We start from the raw sequence: 25,808 nt of genomic DNA, 5'->3' as shown, positions 1-25,808 counted from the left end.
AATTTACAATTCCCTATTAACCTACCAACCAGTATGTCTTTGGACTGTGGAACAAAACCAGAGCACCCAGAGGAAACCCACGTGGTCACTGGGAATTGAACCCAGACCACTGGTATTGTAAAGCATTGTGCTAACCACTGCACTACCGTGTTGTTACTCTTGTGTTGTTTCAAAGAGACAGCTCTAAACATTCAAGGGGATTGAATATTTGTTCTATAAGTGATGAATTCCCTTTGTACGAGCTGAATGCGGAGATGAATATTAATTTTGACAGCAAGAATGCAGGGAGGGAAAGAATTTAGGATGTGGATTCTAGAGTTAAATATGCACCTATTGTTTCTACAGATGAGTACGAATGCACATCTTTTAGAAATATACAAAGTTTATTTGACATACACAGAGTCAGATAAATGATGACCAGGAAACTAATTTGATTCACAATAGTTTTCAATGTGGGAACGATAGCAATCTTAATGAAATATTTTTTAAAAAATCACAATGTTCAACATCTCAATCAAGGCAGAAGAAAATTTCATGAACTCTAGACACTTCACAGTAGTTCATAATTATTGATGCATTTTTGAACTGTTATTCTAGAGGAAAATTTAATCAAACATAATAGTAACATTATTTTTGAGACCATTTTAAAAATCATGCACTTTGCCTAAAGATGGATGCAAAATTTAAAAATGTTTGAAACCACATGTTTTATGACAGAGAGACCAGACAGGAAGGCAGATGAGTCTGTTGCTGTACGCCTTCTACAAATGTAATAAGTTCCCATTATAACACTGCACCAAACAAGATCAAAAAGGCTCAGTTAGCCATTCTTGGCTAGAGTTGTGGGGATGAACGAACACTTGCAGGCAGAGGAGTCATGGACAGCAGTCAGGAGTGGGACATGTGGTTACTTTCAATCACAGCTCCCCCTTAGCTGGAGATGTGATTATTTTGGAGTTGACCTGAATGGCTGAGATGGTTTCATCTATTCCCTGGACCATCTGGGGAAACTACTCATTTCTCGTAATCATTCCGTTTTAACCTTTGAAAAGGTACGGAGAGGTACGGAGGGAATAGTCCAGATGCAGGTGGTAGGATCTAGGCAGAATACCAAGGTGGAATGGACTAGGTAAGCTCAATATTTACTTATTGAGATACAGCACAGAGTAGGCCCTTTTGCCCGTTCGAGCAGTGCCATCCAGCGATTCCCCCAATTTAATCCTAGCCTAATCACGGGACAACTTACAATGACCAATTAACCTGGAAGGCCTTTGGACTGCAGCACAGAGGAAAGCCATATGGTCACAGGGAGAATGTACAAACTGCTTACATCCCCGGCCGCCTGTATTGTAAAGCGTTGTGCTAACCACTATGCTACTGTGCCGCCCAATGTGCTCCACGACTCTAAAAATTGTTGGCTTTTCTCATCAATACAGACACTGGCACAATATGAATTTAAGAAACTCATTCGACTTCAACTTCTTAGGTGTTAAACGTTGATAATCTAATGGTCAGAGTCCACGTCCATGTTATTTTAGATGATATCCTAAGCTTGGTTACATGGAGGTAGACATCCCGAACTGTCCACAAACTGGATAAGAACCAATAATCTTGCAGGCTGTGCCATAATTCAGATGTACTGCCTTGATCCTCTTATCATCGCTTTCTATACCTATAAACCACTCTTGCAGCCAACGTCTTCCAAGATGTTGCCAGTATTCAACAAGTAGTCAGCAGCTCTTTACTAGCTGCACTGACCATTCTCCCACTGGTCCCTAGTAATCTGCAGACTACCTGCTAGGAGTGGTACAGATTTATGAGAAGCAACCTCTTTGAAAGGAAGGACAGCCCATTCAGAAAAGATACCTCATTTAAAAACATTTTAATGGGGTTTCAAAGTTTATACAACCCCTCTGCAAAATAAAAAGGAATCCTTCTCAGAGTTACACCAACACTGGTTACTGGATTTAGCCATATACACAAACCTGATCTTTGTTCTGTAAAGTTTCTACACGTTATTCAGGATGACAGCTTCTCGGTTCCTTGGAAAAGTACCATGGCTATAGCCACCTTGGGTTCTACTTATCTGAAACTCTACCAAACAGATTTTAGAACAGAGAGAGGAGGAATTTCTTTAGCCATTTGGTGGAGAATTTGTGGAATTCATCACCACCGATGGCTGTGGAGGCCAAAGTTCTTGATTAGTAAGGATGTCAACGGTTACGGGGAGAAGGCAGGAGAATGGGGTTGAGGGATAATAAATCAGCCATGATGGAACCCATGTTGGGCTGAATCATCTAGTCCTATGTCTTATACTCCTAAAATGAAGAATTGGATAACTCTTGGGATTCCCATCAACACTTTGTGGAGTTGGGAATATTGGCACCAGGCAAGGATCCTACTGCATCATTTTTTTTCTCAGGTTTGTTAAAATACTTGCCAAAGATAGAATACTTCTGTTTTGCATATTAAATTTCAAGATAATATTGTTTCAGCCTGTTTATATTCTTTTGACATTCTGCACCGTTTGTGGAGCTTGAACTAAGCGAAGCTGAAGCTCCCATGAATCTGGCAGTTGAGCAATGTGCTTTGCCTCTTTCAGGAAATCTAGCCGTGGCCGCCACTCTTTTCAGCTTTCTTTTTCTCTTTTTTTTGGACCCATTTTGTCCTTGCAAATACTTGCATGGCCTCAAGGCCTCAAATCTCTCCACACTTCATTAACCACCGAAAAATGGAGAAAAACAACACATAACAAAAACAAAATTGGATCGCCCAATGAAGTTGCAGTTGGACTCAACGCTTTGAGATCCTCTTTTCAATTTCCTCCTGTATTCTTAGCCTCAGCGCTTCCTTCATCAAGGGCTCCAAGCTATTCTTAGACCCAATTTTCTCCGCCACTTTCTTGGGGTCATCATTCTGTGTGGTAAGAGGAAAAAGGACATAAGTCATCATTTGGTCTTTTTACGCCTCCTAGTCTTGTTTTCATAGAAACACACTTCACAGAAAGAAACCAGTTATTATATTCTCAACACTGTCTCTTTGAAAGCGCAATCCAATTTATCCCACTGCACTGTTCTTATCCATAACTCGCAAATCATCCTTTTTGCATATTACCATTTCAAAGTTTCTATAAAATTTGCTTTCAGGACTGGGTACCTGATTCTACCAACAAGTCCTTTCTTTTTGCTCCGACGCAAAAGTCTGGATTTCCCAGTGGCCACTTGTTTCAATTTGACTTCCCACTTCCACTCTGAAATGTCTGTCTATGGCCACCTCTACTGCCACAATGTAGTGGTAGCCTTCAGTCTGATGGCATAAACAACAATTTCTCTAACTTCGGTAATTTCACCTCACCTCCCCTTTTCTCTTTATTTATTCCCCATTCTGGCTCCCCTCTCACCCCTTCTCTGCCCATCATGTCCCTCCGGTTCCCTTCCTCCTTCCCTTTCTCCCATGGTCCACTGTTCTCTCCAATCAGATTCCTTCTTCTTCAGCACTTGACCTCTTCCACCTATCACTCTGTAGTTTCTTACTTCATCCCCACTTTCCCGCTCATTCAGTTTCATCTATCACCTGCCAGTTTGTACTCAATCCCCTCCCCTACCTTCTTATTCTGGCTTCTGCCCTCTTCCCTTTCAGCTTTGATGAAGAATCTCAACAGATACTGCCTGACTTGCTGAGTTTGTTTATGTTACTCGAGATTTCCAGCATCTGCAGAATTTCTTGTTTTAAAGTTCTTTCTCTTTATATACTTTTAACTTCTTCCCAACCTGGCTGCTCCTTCATGGTACTGAGAGGCACAGTTTCCGAGTGACCACAAGTGCGCTGAGATGATCTGACCTGGGAATCATTTATCCACGAGAACGGTCACAATCAAACCTCATTCCGGTTATACAAAAAAAAAACTCTTCTGTTTGCTTTTTTAAAAATGTAAACTTTAGATTGACACTTACATAGGTTAAGGGTGAAAGGTGAAATATTTAAGGGGACCATGAGGGGGAACTTCTTTTCTTAGAGGGTGTCAAGATTGAGGAACGAGCTGCCGGTAGAAGTGGTGGATGCAGATTCGATTTCGACATTTAAGAGAAGCTTAGATAAGTATGCCGATGGTCCAGCTGTGGGTCAATGGGACTAGGCAGAATAACTGTTTGGCAAGAACTAGATAGGCCAAAGAGTCTGTTTCTGTGTGTATTTCACTAATTCTCTATGACCTTATAACCCTGTAAAGATAGATATTGCCCTAATTTGCTTCAGAAAGAAAACTTACCTCATGGATTATGACTGATGTAACAATTTTATCATCTGCTTGGTAATCCAGACAGAAAAGCTCAGTGTTCTGTGCTTCTCTTGTGTCATTCTGTGGCTCCGGATCAGTGCCTGAACCGCTTTCATTTGATTCCTCACAGTCAAACCTCGAGAAATTTTCTGCTCCATCTACAAAGGACACCACAAGTACATCTAAAATGCATCGTTTCTAACCCATCTTTTTCCAGTTTGCCAACAACCCCCACCTCACTTGTAGCTTCTAATCAGCACAACTACACAAAGAGCGTAGTGCTCTATGACCCTATAACTCCACTAGCATCAATTGGATTTCTCTTGCGTGGCTGGTTTAACCAAGAGGTCACCTACAATCTTCATGCTCAAAGAATTCATAACAGGAGTTGCTATGCAACGACTGGGACTCAAAGCCCTGCTGTTTTCAATTCCACCCACTAGAGTGGAGACATTTCCATCCAGCCTCTGGCTGAAATCAATTATTATAGCACACATCATGAATTTCTTAACCTTGTGGAATTCAATAACAGGCTGCACTCAGCCACAGAGTTTACCGTTCAATTGAAATTTCCCCTGGTGTTAATGTCCCACATCATAATCCCAACCAACATCCATGGAGAGGAACGAACAATCAGCAATTTGGAACGAGACCGTTCATCGGTCCTGATGAAGAGTCTCGGCCTGAAACATTGGCTGTTTATTCCTCAAAGGTGAAGAATTAGGCCTTTCGGCCCAGAGTCTGTTCCGCCATTCCATCATGGCTGATTTATTATCCCTCTCAACCCCATTCTCCTGCTCTGTAAATCTTGACACCATTACTAATCAAGAACCTATCAACCTCCACTTTAAAATTCAGAAATTCATGTGCCAGCTCACTTAAAGGAAGTATCCTGATCTTAAGTCCATTTCCTTTGTAGGTGCTCAACCCACTTAAGCTGTGCCCACATGGCAGAGATGTAGATGCTGCCTGACCTGCTGAGTTCCTCCAACATCTTGTGTGTGTTACTCTGGATTTCCAGCATCTACAGAATCTTTTGTTTTTATAGTCCTGAGCATACCATGGCCTGTTCTGGACTGGGTATTATGTAATGACCCAGATTTGATTAGCGAGCTTTGAAAAAGGTATCTTTAGGAAGCAATGATCTTACTCTGATTGAATTCACCATGCAGTTTGATAAGGAGAAGCTAAAATTGGATGTATTAGTATTATAGTGGAGTAAATAGAATTACAGAGCCATAAGAGAGGATCTAGCCTAAGTTGATTTGGGCTCTCACGACCAGACTATGTAACAGTTTCTTCCCCTAAGCTATCAGACTCCTCAATACCCAAAGCCTGGACTGACACCTTGCCCTACTGTCCTGTTTATAATTTATTGTAATGCCTGCACTGTTTTTGTGCACTTTATGCAGTCCAGTGTAAGTCTGTAGTCTAGATTTCTCTGTGTTGTTTTTTTAAATTATTACGTAGTTCAGTCTAGTTTTTTGTACTGTGTCATGTAACACCATGGTCCTGAAAAACGTTGTCTCATTTTTACTATGCATTGTACCAGCAATTATGGTCAAAATGACAATAAAAGTTGACTTGACTTGATTGGAAGGGGACACTACTAGGGATAACGACAAAACAGCAAAAGCTGATGATTCTGGGGGAAATTCAGAAATTCAGAAAGTGCAGGAAAGGTACTGTACAAAGATTAAATATTCTAAAGCAAGGATGAGGCAACTATGGCAGACAAGGGAAGTCAAAAACAGCACAAAAGCAAAAGAAAGGGCATATAATAGTGCAAAAATTAGTGGGAAGGTAGAGGATGGGAAGCTTTTAAAAACCATCATAAGACAACTAAAAAAGCCATAAAGAGGGAAAAGATGAAATATGAAGGTAAACTAGTCAATAATATCAGAGGATTTTTTTTCAGATATATAAAGAATAAAAAAGACCAGAGTGGATATTGGACGATTGGAAAGAGACGCTGGAGAGGTAGTAATAGAGAACAAAGAAATGGCAGATGAACTTAAGGTATTTTGCATCAGTGTTTACTGTGGAACACACTAGCAGAAGGCCAGGAATTCAAGAGTGTCAGGGGGCAGAAGTGAGTGTAGTTGCTATTACGAAGGAGAAGGTGCTCGTGAAGCTGAGGAGTCTGAAGGTAGATAAGTCACTGGACCAGATGGACTAACACTTCAACGATATGAAAGTGGTAGTGGAAGAGATTGTGAAGACATCTTTCAGGAATCACTAGATTCTGGAATGGTTATCTAAAGGACTGGAAAACTGCAAGTTCACTCCACTCTTTAGTAAGGGAAGGGAGGCAGAGGAAAAGAAATTATAGGCTAGGTAACATGACTTCAGCGGCTGTGAAAATGTTGGAGTTGATTACTGAGGAAGAGGTTTCAGGGTACTTGGAGGCATATAATAAAAAAGGCCAAAGTCAGCATGTTTTGTTTCAAGGGGAAATCTTGCCTGACTAATCTGTTGTGTTGGATAGATATTTGGAAGGTACGGCCCAGATCCGGGTCAGGATCCGTTCAGCAGTCTTATCACAGTTGGAGAGAAGCTGTTCCCAAATCTGGCCGTACGAATCTTCATGCTCCTGAACCTTCTCCCGGAGGGAAGAGGAACAGAAAGTGTATTGGCTGGGTGGGTCATGTCCTTGATTATCCTGGCAGCACTGTTCCAACAGCGTGCGGTGTAAAGTGAGTCCAAGGATGGAAGATTGGTTTGTGTGATGTGCTGGGCTATGTTCACGATCTTCTGCAGCTTCTTCCGGTCTTGGACAGGACAACTTCCATACCAGGTTGTGATGCACTCTAGTAGAATGCTTTCTACAGCGCACCTATAAAAATTAATGAGGGTTTTAGGGGACAGGCCAAATTTCTTCAGCTTTCTCAGGAAATAAAGGTGCTGGTGGGCCACCTTGGCAGTGGACTCTGCTTGGTTAGACCAAGTCAGGTCATTTGTGATATTCACTCCTAGGAACTTAAAGCCTTTTGAGGAAGTAACAGGCAGGATAGAGAAAAGAGAGTCAGTGGATGTTGTTTATTAAGATTTTCAGAAGGCAATGCACATAGAACCATAGAACACTACAGCACAGTACAGGCCCTTCAGCCCTCCATGTTGTGCCAACCCATATAATCCTTAAAAAAAAGTACTAAACCCACGCTACCCCATAACTCTCTATTTTTCTTTCATCCATGTGCCTGTCCAAGAGGCTCTTAAATACCTGTAACGTTTTAGCCTCCACCACTATCCCTGGCAAGTCATTCCAGGCACTCACAACCCTCTGTGCAAAAGATTTACCCCTGATATCTCACCTAAACTTCCCTCCCTTAATTTTGTACATATGTCCTCTGGTGTTTGCTATTGGTGCCCTGGGAAACAGGTACTGACTATCCACCCTATCTATGCCTTTCATAATCTTGTAGACCTCTATCAAGTCCCCTGCTCCTGCAATCTCTTCTCTCATTTCCCACAATAACCTGGGGTGTATCATATCCGGCCCTGGGAATTTATCAATGTTTTTAAGAAGATCCAGCACTTCTTCTCCCTTAATCGCCACATTGTCCAGCACACAGGCCAGCTCTACTTTGACCTCATCCTGATCAAGATCCTTTTCACATGAGGCTGGTTAACAAGATAAGAGCCCATGAAAAGTACTGGCTTGGATAGAAAACACAAGGAAATCTGCAGATGCTGGAAATTCAAGCAACACACACAAAATGCTGGTGGAACACAGCAGGCCAGGCAGCATCTATAGGGAGAAGCACTGTTGGCGTTTCGGGCGAGACCCTTCGTCAGGACTAACTGAAAGGAAAGATAGTAAGAGATTTGAAAGTAGGAGGGGGAGGGGAAAATGCGAAATGATAGAAGACCAGAGGGGGTGAGGTGAAGCTCTGGTGCTCCCCTCCCCCTTTCTTTCTCCCTAGGCCTCCTGTCCCATGATCCTTTCCCTTCTCCAGCTCTGTTTTCCTTTTGCCAATCACCTTTCCGGCTCTCAGCTTCACCCCACCCCATCCGGTCTTCTCCTATCATTTTGCATTTCCCCCTCCCCCTCCTACTTTCAAATCTCTTACTATCTTTCCTTTCAGTTAGTCCTGACGAAGGGTCTCGGCTCGAAACGTCGACATCGCTTCTCCCTATAGATGCTGCCTGGCCTGCTGTGTTCCACCAGCATTTTGTGTGTGTAGCATGGATAGAAGTTTGGTTGACTGGCAGGAGGCCAAGAGTGGCAGCTGGTGACTAGTGACGTGCCACAGGGTTGTGTGTTGGGACTGTTTCTTTCTACATATACGTCAATGATTTGGACGAAGGAATTCATGGCTTTGTGGCCAAGTTTGCGGATGATACAAAGATAGGTGGAGGGGCAGGTTGTGTTGAGGAAGCAGGGAGACTGCAGAAGGACTTAGACAGATTGGGGGAATGGGAAATAATTTACAGGGGGAATATAGTGTAGGGAAGTGTATGGTCGCACACTTCAGCAGAAGGAATAAAGGCTTGGACTACTTTCTAAACCTTGGGGGTCCTTACGCAGGTTTCCCTAAAGGTTGAGTCGGTGGTGAGAAAGGAAAATACAATGTTAGCATTCATTTCACGAGGAATAGAATATAAAAACAACGGTGTAATGCTGAAGCTTTAGAAGGCATTGATAAGACCGCACTTGGAATACTGTGAACAGTTTTAGACCCCTTATCTAAGAAAAGATATGCTAGCATTGGAGAGGATCCAGGGGAGGTCATGAGAATGATTCCAGGATAGATAGGCTTAACATATGTGAAACATTTGATGGCTCTGGGCCTGTACTCGCTAGAGATTAGAGGAATGGTGGGGGTGGGGGGGGGGGGATCTTACTGAAACCTATGGAATATTGAAAGGCCTAGAGAGAGTGGATATGGAGAAGATGTTTCCAATAGTGGGGGGGGGGGTGGAATCTAGGACTAGAGGGCACAGCCTCAGAATTAAGGGATGCCCATTTAGAACAGAGATGAGAAAAATTTTCTTTAGCCAGAGGGTGGTGATTCTGTAGAAATCACAGCCACAGGCAGCTGTGCAGACCAAGTCATTGGGTATATTTAAGGTGGAGGTTGATAGGCTCTTGATTAGTCAGGGCGTCAAAGATTACGGGGAGAAGGCAGGAGAATGGGATTGAGAGAGATAATAAATCTGCCATGATGGAATGGCTGAATATACTGGATGGGCTGAGTGGCCTAATTCTGCTATTACAGTATGTCTTATGGCCATTTGGGACCTGAGAGAACTATACTTACTTCTTCTGCGTGGATGGTACACCTGCAGGTCCGGCTTGCGTGGGCGGACTGGAGCAGGGGTCTGCCTCTTCCTCTGTCGTTCTTTTGCCTGCCTCACTTCCTTGTCATAGTCGTCTCTAAAAGGAACAGTCAGAAAACCATACATTTAATCCTTAAACTTCTCTTTGTCCACCCCTCATTCCTGTCGTCCTGACATGGGAGGATTAGGCTATTTGGCCCATCAAGTTTGCTCTGCTATTTGATCAAGGCTGATTTTCTCTCTCAATCCCATTCTACTGCCATCTCCCCATATACCCTTGTGGTGGCATCCGTCGGTCTCGAGAGACCATGGATCTGCGCCTGGAGTTTTCAGGGCGCAGGCCTGGGCAGGGTTGTATGGGAGACCGGCAGTTGCCCAAGCTGCAAGTCTCCCCTCTCCACGCCACCGATGTTGTCCAAGGGAAGGGCACTAGGACCCATGCAGCTTGGCACCGGTGACCACGTCGCAGAGCAATGTGTGGTTAAGTGCCTTGCTCAAGGACACAAACACGCTGCCTCAGCTGAGGCTCGAATCAGTGACCTTCAGGTTACTAGTCTGATGCCTTGCCCACTAGGCCATGCGCCTGTATACCCTCGATACCCTTATTAATTAAGTACCTCAAAGTCAAATTAACTTTATTTTCAAAGTACGTACATGTCATCATATAAGACCCTGAAATTCATTTTCTTGTGGGTATAAAGGAATACAATAGAATTTATGAAAACTATTATATAAATAGAGACTGACAAACAACCAATGTGCATAAGAAGACAAATTCTACAAGAAAATATATAACCAAGAACATAAATTGTAAAGTCCTTGAAAATGAGTCTAAGGGTTGTGAAATCAATTCAGCATTATGGTGAGCAAAGTTATCCACGCTTGTTATGGAGGCTAATGGCTGAAGGGTAATAACTCTTCCTGAAGCTGGAGAAATGGGACCTAAGGCTCCTGTACTTCCTGCCTGGTGGTAGCAGAGAGAAGAGAGCTTGGCCTGGATGGTGGACGCCCTTGAAGATGGGTGCTGTTTTCTTGTGGCAGTGTTCCTTGTAAATGTACTCGATGGTGGGGAGGGCTTTTGCCTGTGATAGACTGGGATGTATCCACCTTCACTTTAAATATCCCCAGTGATTTAGCCTCCACAGCTGTCTGTGGCAGTGAACTTACCACCCTCTGGTTAAAGAAATCCCTCCTCATCTCTGTTCTGTAGGGACATCTTTCTATTAAGAGGCTGTGCACTCTGGTCCTAGACTCCCCAACTACTGGAAATATCCTCTGCATGTCTACTCTGTCCGGGCCTTTCGATATTGAGTAGACTTCGCTGCAGACTTATCTATCTTGTGTGCAGCTATGTAAAGATGCAATATCACCAAGACCAAGGAGATGGTGGTGGACTTTAGGAGATCTAGGCCTCATATGGAGCCAGTGATCATTAATGGAGAATGTGTGGAGCAGGTTAAGACCTACAAGTATCTGGGAGTACAGTTAGACGAGAAGCTAGACTGGACTGCCAACACAGATGCTTTGTGCAGGAAGGCACAGAGTCGACTGTACTTCCTTAGAAGGTTGGCGTCATTCAATGTCTGTAGTGAGATGCTGAAGATGTTCTATAGGTCAGTTGTGGAGAGCGCCCTCTTCTTTGTGGTGGTGTGTTGGGGAGGAAGCATTAAGAAGAGGGACGCCTCACGTCTTAATAAGCTGGTAAGGAAGGCGGGCTCTGTCGTGGGCAAAGTACTGGAGAGTTTAACATCGGTAGCTGAGCGAAGGGCGCTGAGTAGGCTACGGTCAATTATGGAAAACTCTGAACATCCTCTACATAGCACCATCCAGAGACAGAGAAGCAGTTTCAGCGACAGGTTACTATCGATGCAATGCTCCTCAGACAGGATGAAGAGGTCAATACTCCCCAATGCCATTAGGCTTTACAATTCAACCGCCAGGACTTAAGAACTTTTTAAAAGCTATTATTAATGCTTTTTGAGATAGTGATTTAGATGCATATCATATTTTTTACTGAGTTAAGTATTGTATGTAATTAGTTTTGCTACAACAAGTGTATGGGACATTGGAAAAAAAGTTGAATTTCCCCATGGGGATGAATAAAGTATCTATCTATCTATCTATTAAGACCAATGGGCTTATATTTAAGGCAGAGGTTGATTAGTCTGGGTATGAAGGGATATGGGGAGAAAGCAGGAGACTGGGACTGAGAGGGAAAATAGATCAGCCATGATAAAATGGCAGAGCAGACTCGATGGCTAAATGGCCTAATTCTCCTCCTAAATCTTATGATCTTACGGTCTTATAAAAGCTTGGTCAGAGAGATGGGTTTTAAGGAATGCTTTAACTCATGAGTTCCCGAACTTTTTTTATGCCATGGACCAATACCATTAAGCAAGGGGTCTGTGGACCCAGTTGGGGAACCTCTGTTTTAAAGGGAGATAGAGAACAGAGTGATTCAAGGAAGGGTTTTCCAGAGCTTGGAGACCGGGCAGCTGAGATTCATTCAAAGGAACAATGATCCTTTGAAGGGGTTTTAAAAACAAAGATGAGAACATTAAAACTCATTCCAAATGTTGAACAGTGAGCAAGGATGATGTATTAGGGATGGACATCATGGTTTGGCACTAAAGGCTTGTGCTCCCAAACTAGCTGCACTTCCAGCCAAGAGTTGCAACACTGGAATCTACCCAACAACGCGGGAAATTGCCCACGAAAAGCAGGACAACTCCATTGTCGACCAGTTAGCTTCCAACCTTCAGCAAAGGGATAGAAGGTGCTGTCAGTAGTGTTACAGGGTCCGAAAGCACAGAACTATGTGCTGGCACTGGAGACAGCGGAGAGGAGGTTCATAGAAATTATCCTGCAAATGAAAGGGTTAATGTATGAGGAGTGTTTGATGGCTCAGGGCCTGCACTTGCTGAAGTTTAGAAGAATGAAGGGGAATCTCTTTGAAACCTATAGAGGACACAATGGGCCGAATGGCCTAATTCTCATGCTGTGTCTTATGGTTTCATTGTGGCTGCTGCTTGGATCATCAGTAAAGGGAAGGTCTGCTGTGCAAGGTGCCTTAAGCTCTCTGTGTATACTGTGCCCATCCAAACAACTTCCAACTAGAAGACCATAAGAACCAACATCTCCAACATCAGTGAGCCTGAGAACAGGAAAATAATTAGAACATTACAGTACAATACAGGCCCTTCGGCCCATAACGTTGTGCTGACCTTTTACCCTACGCTAAGATCAATATAAGCCCTCCCTCCCACCTTACCCTCCATTTCTCTATCACCCAAGTGCCTATCTAAGAGTCTCTTAAACGTCCCTAATATATCTCAGAATCAGAAACAGACTCTAGATTCATATCACTGGCATATATCATGAAACTTGTTGTTTTTGTGGCAGCAGCACATTGCAATACACAATAATAATTTTAAAACTTTAAATTAGAATGATTATATATTAAATAGTTAAATTAAATAAGTAGAGCAAGAAAGGTAGTGTTCATGGGTTCAATGTCCATTCAGAAATCGGATGGCAGAGGGGAAGAAGCTGCTCCTGAACTGTTGAGTGTGTGTCTTCAGGCTCCTGTACCTCCTTCCTGGTGGTTGCATGACCCTAATGATGGATGCCAGCTTTTTTTATCTGCCTCCACCGCCACCCCGGCAGGGTGTTCCACACACCCACCACTCCCTGTGTGTGAAAAAAACAACTTACCCCTGACATCCCCTCCTATACTTTCCTCCAATCACCTTAAAATTATACCCCCTCTATTGGCCATTTTTTCCTGGAAGAAACGTTTCTGGCTGTCCACTCCATCTATGCTCTTTATCATCCTGTACACCTCTATCAAGTCACCTCTGATTCTCCTTCACTCCAAAGAGCCCTAATTAGTCTATTATTGTCAAGTTTGCTGGGGCACGGTGAAAAACGTTGTCTGCAAGCCATTCACACCGACCATTTTATTACGGCAGTGCATTGAAGTGGTGCAAAGGGGTAAAAGGGACAGATTGCAGAGTAGTGCTACAGTTACAGAGGAAGTGTAGTGCAGGCAGACAATAAGGCACAAGACCACACTGAGGTAGACTGTCAGGTCAAGAGCCCAGCTTATCATACAAGAGATCCTTTCCAGTCTTAAAACCGTGGGCTACAAGCTGTCTTTGAGCCTAGTGATACGTGCATCCAGGCTTTTATAAAATGACTCGCAAATAAGTAAAATCCCGCCACAATGTTTTGTCCACAATGCGCTTTGCAATTCTTGTGATGCAATATTGGCAGACCTATCAGGCATCAGACTGCACCCATATTTTGCAATTTTGTTGCTAAATTGCGCCACTACTGCCAAACCAGATGTCACCAAACAAGTTTCAAAATAGAGCATTAATGTGATTTACTTCCCTTGTGATGTTAAATCTGGCCTGTGCTTTGTATGTACACATTTCTCTAATTCCAGTAATTTCTCCCCCTCGCCCTCCTATCTTATTTCATTACCCATTTTGGGTCTTCTCTTCACCTGTCCATCACCTCCCTCCCTTTCTCCCGTGGTCCACTCTCATCTCCTATCAGATTCCTTCTTCTTCTGCCCTCTTCACACATCCATTTCCAGCTTTTCACTTCATCCCCTCTCCTCTCCTCTCTACCCACCTACCCCCACACCTGGTTTCACATTTCACCTGTCAGCTTGTACTCCTTCCCCTCCCCCACCCACTTTCTTATTCTGGCTTCTCCCCCCTTCCTTTGCAGTCCTGATAAAGGGCCTCGATGCAAAATGTCGACTGTTTATTCCCCTCTGCAGGGGAACCTGGCCTGTGTATTTTATGTACACTTTTGCTTCCTGGACTGGCATTGTTCATGACTGAGTCAGAGCTGTTTAAAACTTAAGGCAGTTTCTGAAGTCAGGTAAGGTGGGTAGTTGGGGATGGTGGACGAGGATTATCCTAAGAAATGGGTGGGAGAGAGGTTATGATTCTCGTGGCTTCAAGGGGAATCCTCTTTGAACACAGTTAGCTGCCCCATCTATGCAGGTGGCCTGAAGCCCCTCTTATCAGACCACAAATTGAGGTACTTATTACCTCAGGCTTTTGTCTGTACTGACAAGAACAGGCCCCGGTACAGATGAAAGCCTGAGGTAGCAATTATAGACGTTATGGTGAACTGCAATATGGGACTGCTGGCAGCATGATTTTTCATTTTTGTTTATTTATAGAGATACAGTGTGGAATCGGCCTATCTGCCCCTTTGATCCATGCTGCCCAGCAACTCCTGATTTAATCTCAGCCTAATCATGGGACAAATTACAATGCAACACACACAAAATGCAGGAAGAATTCAGAAGGCCAGGCAGCATCTATGGAAAAAAGTACCGTCAACGTTTCTGGCCAAAACCCTTCCGCAGGACTGGAAGTGTTCCACTGATTTTTCTTACTTTTTTCCCGTAGATGCTGCCTGGCCTGCTGAGTCCCTCCAGCATTTTGTGTGTGTTACTCGGATTTCCAGCATCTACAGATTTTCTCTTGTTTACAGTTTACAATTACCAATTAACCCACTAACCAGTACGGCTTTAGACTGTGGGAGGAAACCGGAGCACCTGGAGGAAACACACGCTTTCCACAGGGAGGACCACAGGACCATTGAACTCCAAACTGATGAGTTCCAACAATATGTTTTATTCTCTCTCCTCCAGCACCTTCATTTGCTTCTATTTGTATCACCAGCAGCAGCCTACAATCTGTTTCCCCCATATCAGACATTCCCTTCATCGAGACTCTGTTTAAGGGTTCAGTATCCACTTCCCTCCACAGATGCTGCCTGATCTGCGGAGTTCCTGAAGCTTTGAGTCTTTCTCTCTCATGACCTCAGCTGAGAGGGAAGATATTACAACCTACAACCCCCACTTCCAATAAAAGCTCCGGGATTAACCAGACAGTCCTCAAACACTTTCCCTTGACCACAGATATTTTGTTCCAGTGCATTTGAAGTCCTGGAGATTTATTATCTACCGTGGGCCTAAATCAAGCTCTTTAAATCATCAATCATCCAATTCAGACAAGCGATTCACCGCTCCCTCTCCTCACCGATTGGTTACGGTAGCATGTCCCGCTTCTAATTGGTTAGTGTGCGTGTCAATCAAGAAGAGTGACTTCCGCCTCTGGGGAGCACTGGGCGACTGCCTGATGGGAAGTTTGGCCTCTGATAGGCTATCGCACCAATCAATCATCTGGCCACTTCCGAATTTTGCGTGTCGGTTGGCCTAGCAACAGTGAAGTAGTGGATACCAACCTGGCGATCTGGTTGCGGCGGATGTGGTGTACAAAGCCGTGGCTCATGTCGAGGCGGGCGGTCTTTGCCGTCGTTTTATCCCGGGGACCAGAGCTTTCATCCTCGAGCTCCATGCGGGCCGGCGTCCGTGTCGCGGGCGCCCAAAGGGCTCGGTTAAATGGACGACCAGCGTTAACCCTGAGTGAAATGGTGGCATCAATAATCCGGGGAAAGCGCCGGCCTCAGCCAAGCCCAAACCCGCCCTCTCTTAATTATGTTGGGTTGCCAACATAATAATCCTGATCATCCTCTTTGAAAAAAAAATCATCTTGTATATAATCTAGGTTTAAAACTGGCCAAGTCAAGTTTATTGTCGTGCTAAGTAGTGGGGTTCAGGTATAGCGAAAAACTTGTAGCAGCATCACAGAAAGTAAATTATATCAGGTAGTGAAAAGGAAGAAAAAAAAACCAAGTAATTAGTGCAAAAACGAGTGAATGATAAGTTCAGGACCCACAGGAGGATTAATCCTTGGTAGAGACTGTGGTATAACACTGAAGAAGGGTGATGTTGCCTTTTGGGTGAGGTATTCAATGGGAATCCCACCTGCACTCTTATACAGGTGTTGTTGCGTGGACGAGCTACCGGAGAAAGCAGGTTCTTTACTCAACAAAGCAATGTACAGCAGGCATCACACGATGACGCTTTTGGTCAAAAGGTCTTCCTGGCTCAACGTGGGGCTTGGTATTTTATGTGCTGATCATCAAAGGACAATTCCATATTTACAAAGTATGGACGACGCTTTCTTTGAAACTACACACATACTTCACACCTCCATATTTGCACGCACACCACAGACATCCAAATGAATTTTAATCAGCGTTGGTCTGAGATTCACGGCTTTTAGGAACCCCTTGTTCAGAGCTGCACTCCAAATTAAAACCACAATACATATTCAGATGTGAAGACTGGTAGCTAAAGTCATTTGCTAAATGTAAATGTGCTAAAACCAAAAATTGTTCTAATTATCGAGCAGGAGTAGTCCACTCTACCCCTCAAACATGACTCACTACTCCTAGTGGCCTCTAACTTCTAGTTATTTCTCGCCCTCCCCCTTCTATCTTATTTCACTTTCCATATGGGCTCCTCTCGAATCCCTTATCCTCACCTGGCTGTTGCTTCATCAGGTGCCCCTCCTTCCCTTTCTCCTATGCTCCATTTTCCTCTCCATAAGATTCCTTCTTCTTCAGCCCTCTTCCACCTATCCGCTCCCAGCTTTTCATTACATCTTCCTCCTTCCCCCTCACCTGTCTTCACCCATCACCTGCCTGATTGAACTCCTTCCCCTGCCCCACCCACCTTCTTACTCTGGCTTCTTCCCCCTTGCTTTCCCATCCTGATGAAGGGTCTCGGCCCAAAACATCGACTGTTTATTCCCCTCCATAGATGCTGACTGACCTGATGAATTGCTAGTGTTGCTCCAGATTTCTAGCATCTGCAAAAACTCTCATGTTTATGATTCACCACTCAATATGATCATGATTGATCTGCACTACCCTCAACTCCTTCAGCTGCCCGTAGCCCAGAGCTCTCAATTCCTTGATCCTTCTTTCAAAAGTTTATCTATCTCCTCCTTAAATAAATCTAATTATTTGGCTTCTGCCGTCTGGGCAGAATAATTTGTGTTCCTGCTCGCTGTGAGAAGTTTTTACGTACCTCTGTTTTAAATTACCTTATTTTGTGATCATTGTTTGCGACTTTCCCACTAGTGGAAGCTTGTCAACATCTACTCTGTCAAGCCCATTTAAAGTTTAAAGTAAACTTATTATCAAAGTACATATATGTCACCATATAACACCCTGTGTTTCATTTTTCTGTGGGCATACTCAATAAATTCATAATAGAATACTAAAAGAATGCATGAAAGACCACACCAACTTGGGTGTTCAACCAGTGTGCAAAAGACAACAAATTATGCAAATACAAAAATAAAGAAATAATAATAACAATAAATAAATAAACAATAAATATTGAGAACATGAGATGAAGAGTCCTTGAAAGTGAGGCCATAGATTGTTGGAACATTTCAATGATGGGGCAAGTGATGTTGAGTGAAGTTATTCCCTTTGGTTCAAGAACCTGATGTTTGAGGGGTAGTAACTATTCCTGAACCTGGTGGTGTGAGTCCTGTATCTTCTTCCTGATGGCAGCAGTAAGAAGAGTGTGTAACCTGGGTGGTGGGGCACCCCGATCATGGTTGCTGCTTTCCTGTGACACATTTCATGTATATGTGTTCAATGGTGGGGAGGGCTTTACCCATGATGAACTGGGCTGTATCCACTACTTCTTGTAAGATTTTCCGTTCAAGGGCATTGCTGTTTCCATACCAGACTGTGATGCAGACTCTCCACTACACACCTACAGAAGTTTATCAAAGAATCTTTGGGATCTCGTGTGCCTGAATAAGGGCATCTCTTGTTTTCTGAAGTTCCAAGGAATATAAACCCAAATTGTCTTCCCTCTCTTGACAGAACAACCCTTTCATTCCAGGAATTATATTCATTTATTTTGTATCTTTTCTTTATTTTTGCCTATTTCTCTGCTGGCCTTCAGGATCTCCATCTCTGGCCATGTTCTCAGCTCCCTTCATCATGTCAGTAGCTTCATCTTGTGGTTTTCACTACTGGCAGTCATGCAAATCCCGGGTGGAGACTCCGGAATATCGTCACACACAGATGTAGAAGGATTCTTCATTGCTGTTTCCATAACAATTTTGAATCAAATTGACTTTATTTCTTACATCCTTCACATACATGAGGAGTAAAAATCTTTACGTTACATCTCCGTCTAAATGTGCAATGTGGAATCATTGTAATTTATAATAAATAGAACAGTCAATGTAATATAGAGTACACTCAAATCAGCGTGAGTTCATCAGTCCGATGGCCTGGTGGAAGAAGCTGTCCTGGAGCCTGTTGGTCCTGGCTTTTATGCTGTGATACCGTTTCCTGGATGGTAGCAGCTGGAATAGATTATGGTTGGGATGGCTTGGGGCCCCAATGATCCTACGGGCCCTTTTTACACACCTGTCCTTATAAATGTCCTGAATCATGGGAAGTTCACAACTACAGGTGCACTGGGCTATCTGCACCACTCTCTGCAGAGTCCTGCGATTAGGGGAGGTACAGTTCCCATAACAGGCAGTGATGCAACCAGTCAGGATGCTCTCAATTGTGCCTCTATAGAAAGTTCTTAGGATTTGGGGGCCCATACCAAACTTCCTCAACCGTCTGAGGTGAAAGAGGTGCTGTTGTGCCTTTTTCACCACACAGCTGGTGCGTACAGACCACGTGAGGTCCTCGGTGATGTGGATACCGAGGAACTTGAATCTGTTCACCCTCTCAACCCCAGATCCATTGATGTCAATAGGGGTTAGCCCATCTCCATTCCTCTTATAATCCACAACCAGCTCCTTTGTTTTTGCAACATTGAGGGAGAGGTTGTTTTCTTGACACGACTGTGTCAGAGAGATGACTTCTTCCCTGTAGGCTATCTCATTGTTTGAGATAAGGGCAATCAATGTAGTGTTGTTAGCAAATTTAATAAGCAGATTGGAGCTGTGGGTGGTGCCACAGTCATAGGTATATAGGGAATAAAGGAGGGGACTCAGTACACAGTCTTGAGATGCTCCTGTATTGAGAGTCAGAGGGGTGGAGGTGAGGGAGCCCACTCTTACCACCTGCTGGCAATCTGACAGGAAGTCTAGGGTCCAGCTGCACAAGGCAGGGTGAAGGCCGAGGTCTCTGAGCTTCTTGTCAAGCCTGGAGGGAATTATGGTGTTGAATGCTGAACTGTAGTCCAAGAACAGCATTCTCACGTAAACATCCTTCTTCTCCAGATGTGTAAGGATGGTATGTAGAGCAGTGGCTATTGCATCATCTGACGATCAGTTGTGTTGGTAGGCGAATTGTAGGGGGTCCAGTTTGGGTGGCAGCATGCTACAGATGAAACCTTGACCAGCCTCTCAAAGCATTTGCTTATTATTGGGGTGAGTGTGACAGGACACCAGTTGTTCAGGCATGTTACCTTGGTTTTTTTGGGTACAGGGACAATAGTGGATAATTTGAAGCAGGAGGGCACTCTACACTGGGAGAGGGAGAGACTGAAAATGTCAGTAAACACACCTGCTAGTTGTGCTGCGCCTGGTCTGGTCCCGCAGCCTTGGAACTCTCCACTCTTTGGAAACATCTGCATACCTCAGCTCAGAGATGACCAGGTTGCAGGTTGTAGCAGTAGCTTTCCTTGGAGGCTCAGAGTTAGTGACATCGAATTGAGCATAAAAGTGATTGAGCTCATTTGGGAGAGAGGCCACAATGTTGGCAGCACCACAGAGTCTGGCTTTGAAGTCTGCGATTGTATGCAGCCCTCGCCACAAGTCACATGTGCTAGCCGGTCAGGGTTGCTAGCCTTGAACCTGGAGGATCAGTAGACCATTCTTAGTCTAGACTCTACCCTTTGACCTGTTTGGCATGGGTGACGCTACTGGGAGCCAAAGCATCAAGTCCTGACTCCAGCCGACATAGCTCTCTGGGACATTGAGGCACGCAAGCCTCCAGGCCACAACAAGGTTGTAGTCCTCTTGGAAGTTATTTTGTATGGACTGCATCTAAAGCTACTATATCCGTTCATAGGTAAAGGGACCAGTGTGTATTGGGTAACTGGATGGAAGGTAAGATTCTATGGTATTATCTTACAGGAAAAAACATCAGCAAAACGGATAATCCTGTATGCATTCTGGGACTTTACTTTGCACAAAATAGCAGGGACATTTTCCTATCTCCAATGGCAAGTACGTTACGAAACAAAATACTTTAGGACAGGGGTTCCCAACCGTTTTTATGCCATGGACTCTTAGCATTAACTGAGAGGTCCATAGATCCTAGGTTGGAAAGCCCTGCTTTAGGAGATTTGTGATTGATTTTTATAATCTCTTTAAATGATTAAGTGTTCTTTATTTATTATAGTATCCTAAATTGTTCCCCTTACTTCAAGATTCTATTTAAGGAAAAAAAACAAATACAGGATATCCCAAATTAGATTCTTTCTGAGAATTCTTGGAGATCTAGAGCCATACACACAAAATGCTGGAGGAATTCAGCAGCTCAGACTGCAGCCACAGAAAAGAGCAAGCAGTCAATATTTCGGGCCAAGACCTTTCTTCATTCCTGAAGAAATGTCAGTCCTGAAGAAGGGTCTCAGCCCAAAACATTGACTGTTTACTCTCTTCCGTGGATGCTGCCTGATCTGCTGAGTTCCTCTAGCGTTTTGTGTAGATTAATTCAGTCAGTGTTTGAGATTTTGATGGACCACTGGAGCAGATTCTTAGCACAATAGACATAAAAGAGGCCCTTTGTCCCACTGAGTCTATTCCAACCATTAAGCACACATTTAGACTAATCCTATATTATTCTCCCACATTTCCGATGGTGCTATTCCAATTTTTAACACTCACCTTTACATAAGGAGCAATTTCAGCGGTCAATTACACTGGCAATCTGCAACTTTTGGGATGTAGGATGAAACTGGAGCACTGGGGTGGAACCCATCTGATAACAGGGGAAAGTTGCAAACGCCACAAAGACAGCACTGGACAACTGGTATCCAAAATGAGCTGCCAAGGGAGGTGATGGAAGACAGGAGTGAGAAATGGTAAGAGCATTTAATTGGCACTTGAATGAACAGGGTATAGAGCAGGGGTTCCCATCCCTTTTTATGCCACGCACCCCTTCCGTCAACCAAGGGGTCTGTGGACGCCAGGTTGGGAACTCTGAGTATAGAGGGATATTGAATTAGTTCCAGCAAGTGGGTTTGTATATACAGTATGTGGTGGGCCAAAGTGTCTGCTTCTGTACAAAATGTTGTTTATGGAACAGTTTTAATTGAGCAAATTAACAAGATTTCCCCACCTGAGCTTGTCCCATCTGACACCCACAGTTTCCGATATCTATGTTTAACCTCCTCTAAGATCAATCTGCCTGTGTTGGACCTGTCTCCCTCTTCACACTACCACCATCGGGCCAAGTCCGCCACCATGTGGCCAGGATGTTGCCCTACAACTGTCATGCTCCTGGACCAGTTTCACTGGCCTCAGTGCTGAACTGACTTTGTAGCTTGTGAACTCACTTTCAGGGACTCTGCAGTGTACGTTCTATGGTATTAATTGTTTACTTTTTTATTATTTGCACAATTTGTATTTTATTCATTTATTTTCCTGTGGGTGCCTGCAAGAAAATGAATCTGAAGATTGTGTATGATATACGATGCTTTGATAATAGATGTACTTTGAACTTTGAACCTTGTTCCACTGCAAAATTTGAATGTTAGAGTTGGGTCTAACCTCAGTGATAGCACTCTTGTAGCAGCTCATCTTGAAATGTAAACTTTTATCACCTTTAAAACTTGTGTATTTTAATTCCTGATGAAAAGTCATCATCATCATCATCATGTGCCATGTCATATGACGTAGGCGATCATGGTCTTTTGACCATGATTGTTCTTGGCAATTTTTTCTACAGAAGTGGATTGCCATTGACTTCTTCCGGGCTGTGTCTTTACAAAATGGGTGACCCTAGCCATTATCTATAGTCTTCAGAGATTGTCTGCCTGGCGTCAGTGGTTGCATAACCAAAACTTGTGATGTGCACCAGCTGCTCATACGACCATCCACCACCTGCTCCCATGGCTTCATGTAACCCTGACTTGGGTGGGTGGCGGGGTGAGGGTGTTGCATCATCTTGCCCAAAGGTGACTTGTAGGCTAGCGGAGGGAAGGAGCGCCTTACACCTCCTTTGGCAGAGATGTACTTAATCTAAAACATTAACTTTGCTTCTGCCTCCATGGGTACTACCTGACTTGTTGAGGACTTAAAGAATTTTGTGTTTTGTTTTTGCTTTTCAGCATCTACAGATTTTTGTGTTTCAATACTAAATTTTCCTCACCAGCCTCTCTGGTTTTATCCTCCGTTATAACATCCAAAACCCTGCCACATGTAGTGGGTGGACAATAGGCTGAACTTTATGAATATAAGAATTAAGATAAGGACTTAGCCATATGGCCCTTCCAACATGCTTCACCATTGAATAAAATTGTGCCTGATAAAAATTTTCCTTGGTTCCTGCCGTCCTGTAGTACAAAAATCTCAGCCTCCAGTTACTGGGATACAGAGAAATTCACAGTAACTCTGAGATCTGAATTGTTCCTTATCTCAGTCCTAAATGAGAGACCTGTTTTCCAAAACTTTATCTCTCAGCATCCACCCTAATTATCCTATCAGAATCTTAAATATCTATCAGATCACTTCCATTCTTCTAAACTCCATTGAGTTTGCTTGATCTTTGCTCATTAGAATATCTTTCCATCCCAGCTGTCAACTTAATGGACATTCTCTGGACTGCTCTAATAGAAGCCTGTAGTCCCACACCACCAGGTTCAAGACAGCTACTTCCTTCAACCATCCGGCTCTTGAACCGACCGGCACAACTCGGTATGGTAACATTCAGCACTTTGCACCAAAATGGACTTTATTTGCTTTGTTTTGTTCTAATTGTGTTCTTTCGTGTAAAAATCGTGTATAATTTATCTTGTGAATGCTGCCATGTACATTATAGACGCTTGTATGATGCTCTGCAAGTAAGTTTTTCATTGCACCTGTGCACGTGTGGACTTGTACATCTGTTATTAAACTCAACACTGACTCTGAAGTATTGCACTCCTTTAATAAGGAGACCAAAATGTCTTTACATGTCTTTACTTATTGTAGCAAAACTAATTACATACAATACTCATATTTTTACTGAGTTAAGTATTGTATGTAATTAGTTTTGCTACAATAAGTGTATGGGACATTGGAAAAATGTTGAATTTCCCCATGGGGATGAATAAAGTATCTATCTATCTATCTTTAAGTATTTCTAATGAGATCTTACCAAGATTCTTTATGGCCTTTGCAAGACTACAACTTATGTCTGCATTGGCTTTGTAATAAAGGTTAACATGCCATTTATCTTCTTAATTACTTTCTGCATCTCTTTGCTAACTTCCCATATTCCATTTATTCAACATATTCTATAACCTATATTCAATGCAAATAATGTTGAAACAATATCCTGCTTTCTTGTTTTTTCTACCACAGTAGATAATTTTATTTATTAATTTATGAAGTTACAGTACAGCAAGGAATAGGCCCTTCTAGCCCTTTGATTCATGACACTCAGCAAAGCTAGATTTAACCCTAGCCTAATCACAAGACAATTTACAATAACCAATTAGCCTACCAACCAGAATGTCTTTGGACTGTGGGAGGGAACCAGAGCACCAGGGGTAAACCCATGCAGTCACAGGGAGAACATACAAACTCCTTACAGACAGTGGTGGGAATTGAACCTGGTTCACTGGTACTATAAAGCATTGTACCCCATAACGCACAACACTGTAGCATAGCGGTTAGCGCAGTTACTTTACATCACAGATTGGGGTTTGATTCCTGCTGCTGTCTGTAAGGAGTTTGCACATTGAGTTTGTGTGTTCTCCCCATGATTGCATGGGTTTCCTCCAAGTGCTTCAGTTTCCTCCCACTTTCCAATAATGTATTGTTAAGGTTAGTGAATTGTGGGTATGCTATGTTGGCGCTGGAAGAGTGGGGACACTCGCAGGCTGTCTCCAGCACAATCCTAGGACTGTGCTGGTTGTTGACTCAAGACAATGCATTTGGCTGCACGTTTCGATATGCATGTTACAAATAAAGCCACTTCTTGAATGCAGCACTCCTGCATGTTATACCCTATCTGTCAAATTTGGTTCATTCACTTAATCTGATTATGGCTCTGTTGCTTTCACAGCAGCATTGCATTGGATGTGCTGACATTGGAGATGGTTCTTGACAATTGCCCTAGGAAAGAAAGGGTTCATGAATGAGCAGCATTTGATGGCTCTGGGCCTGTACTCACTGGAGATTAGAAGAATGGGGGGGGGGGGGGGGGAACCTCATTGAAACTTACCAAATTTTGAAAGACCTCTATGGAGTGGATGTGGAGAGAATGTTTCCGATAGTGGAAGAGCCTAGGACCAGAGGGCCAGGCCTCAGAATGAAGAATGTCCCTTTATAACAGAGATGAGGAAGAATTTCTTTAGCCAGTGAGCTGTTAATCTGTGAATTGATTGCCACGGGCAGCTGTGAAAGCCAAGTCATTGTGTATATTTAAAGTGGAGGTTGATAGGTTATTGATTTGTAAGGGCGTTAAAGGCTATGGGGAGGAGGTAGGAGGATGGGCTTGAGAGTGAAAATATATCTGCCCTAGTAGATTTCTTGGGCTGACTGGCCTAATTGTACTGCTATGCCCTGTGGTCTTATAAACAGATGGATTTGAGTTCAACTCTGAAACGTGGCTGGAAGCTGAGCAGTAACAAACATCAAGCATGTGGACGTCTTGCTGAGTTTGCCACCAGACAAGGAGAAGGGACCAAGAAGTGAGGAAGCTGAGTTTGAGGCTCTGGCCTGAGAAGAAAGGCTCTGCCTTCCCAGTGCTTAACTGGAGGAAATTGCAGCTTTTGTGTCTGACAATACAGATTGTGGAGAGGTTGAAAGAATTTTTTTTGTGTGAGACTAAATATCATTGGGAAAGAGAAAAATGTAACATAATCATTGTATTGTTAAGCCAAACTGTGGGAGTTACTGGGCAATTGATTCAGATTTAATTGTCACATATACATTGAAAAATGCGGTGAAATCTGTCATTTGTGTTAACAGTCAACACACCCAAAGATGCACTGGGGGCAGACCACTAATATTACCACGTTTTGGCGCCAAAATAGCATGACCACACTGTTCAGAAGAGCAATACAGAACACAAGAAGCAACAACAGTGAAACAAGCCCTGTTCCTTCTCCCTCCCAAGCACATATACAGCCCTCTAACCCCAGGACAGACCATCTTTGGCC

General features: G+C 43.4%; 1 protein-coding gene across 1 annotated transcript; it reads right to left on the bottom strand.

Annotated features, from left to right (window-relative positions):
- Positions 1-364: 364 nt before the first annotated feature.
- c1h2orf68 (chromosome 1 C2orf68 homolog) lies at positions 365-16,005 on the bottom strand. Its single transcript, XM_073060658.1, has 4 exons — positions 15,836-16,005; positions 9,541-9,656; positions 4,268-4,434; positions 365-2,916 (listed from the first exon to the last, which is right to left on the bottom strand). Exons 1-4 carry the CDS (start codon positions 15,946-15,948, stop codon positions 2,794-2,796), a joined length of 519 nt encoding a protein of 172 aa, XP_072916759.1. The 5' UTR covers positions 15,949-16,005; the 3' UTR covers positions 365-2,793.
- Between the last annotated feature and the right edge of the window lie 9,803 nt (positions 16,006-25,808).

The sequence above is a fragment of the Hemitrygon akajei genome, chromosome 1 (genome assembly GCF_048418815.1).
Source record: "Hemitrygon akajei chromosome 1, sHemAka1.3, whole genome shotgun sequence".
Lineage (NCBI taxonomy): Eukaryota > Metazoa > Chordata > Chondrichthyes > Myliobatiformes > Dasyatidae > Hemitrygon > Hemitrygon akajei.
This window is presented reverse-complemented; position numbering and strand designations above follow the sequence as displayed.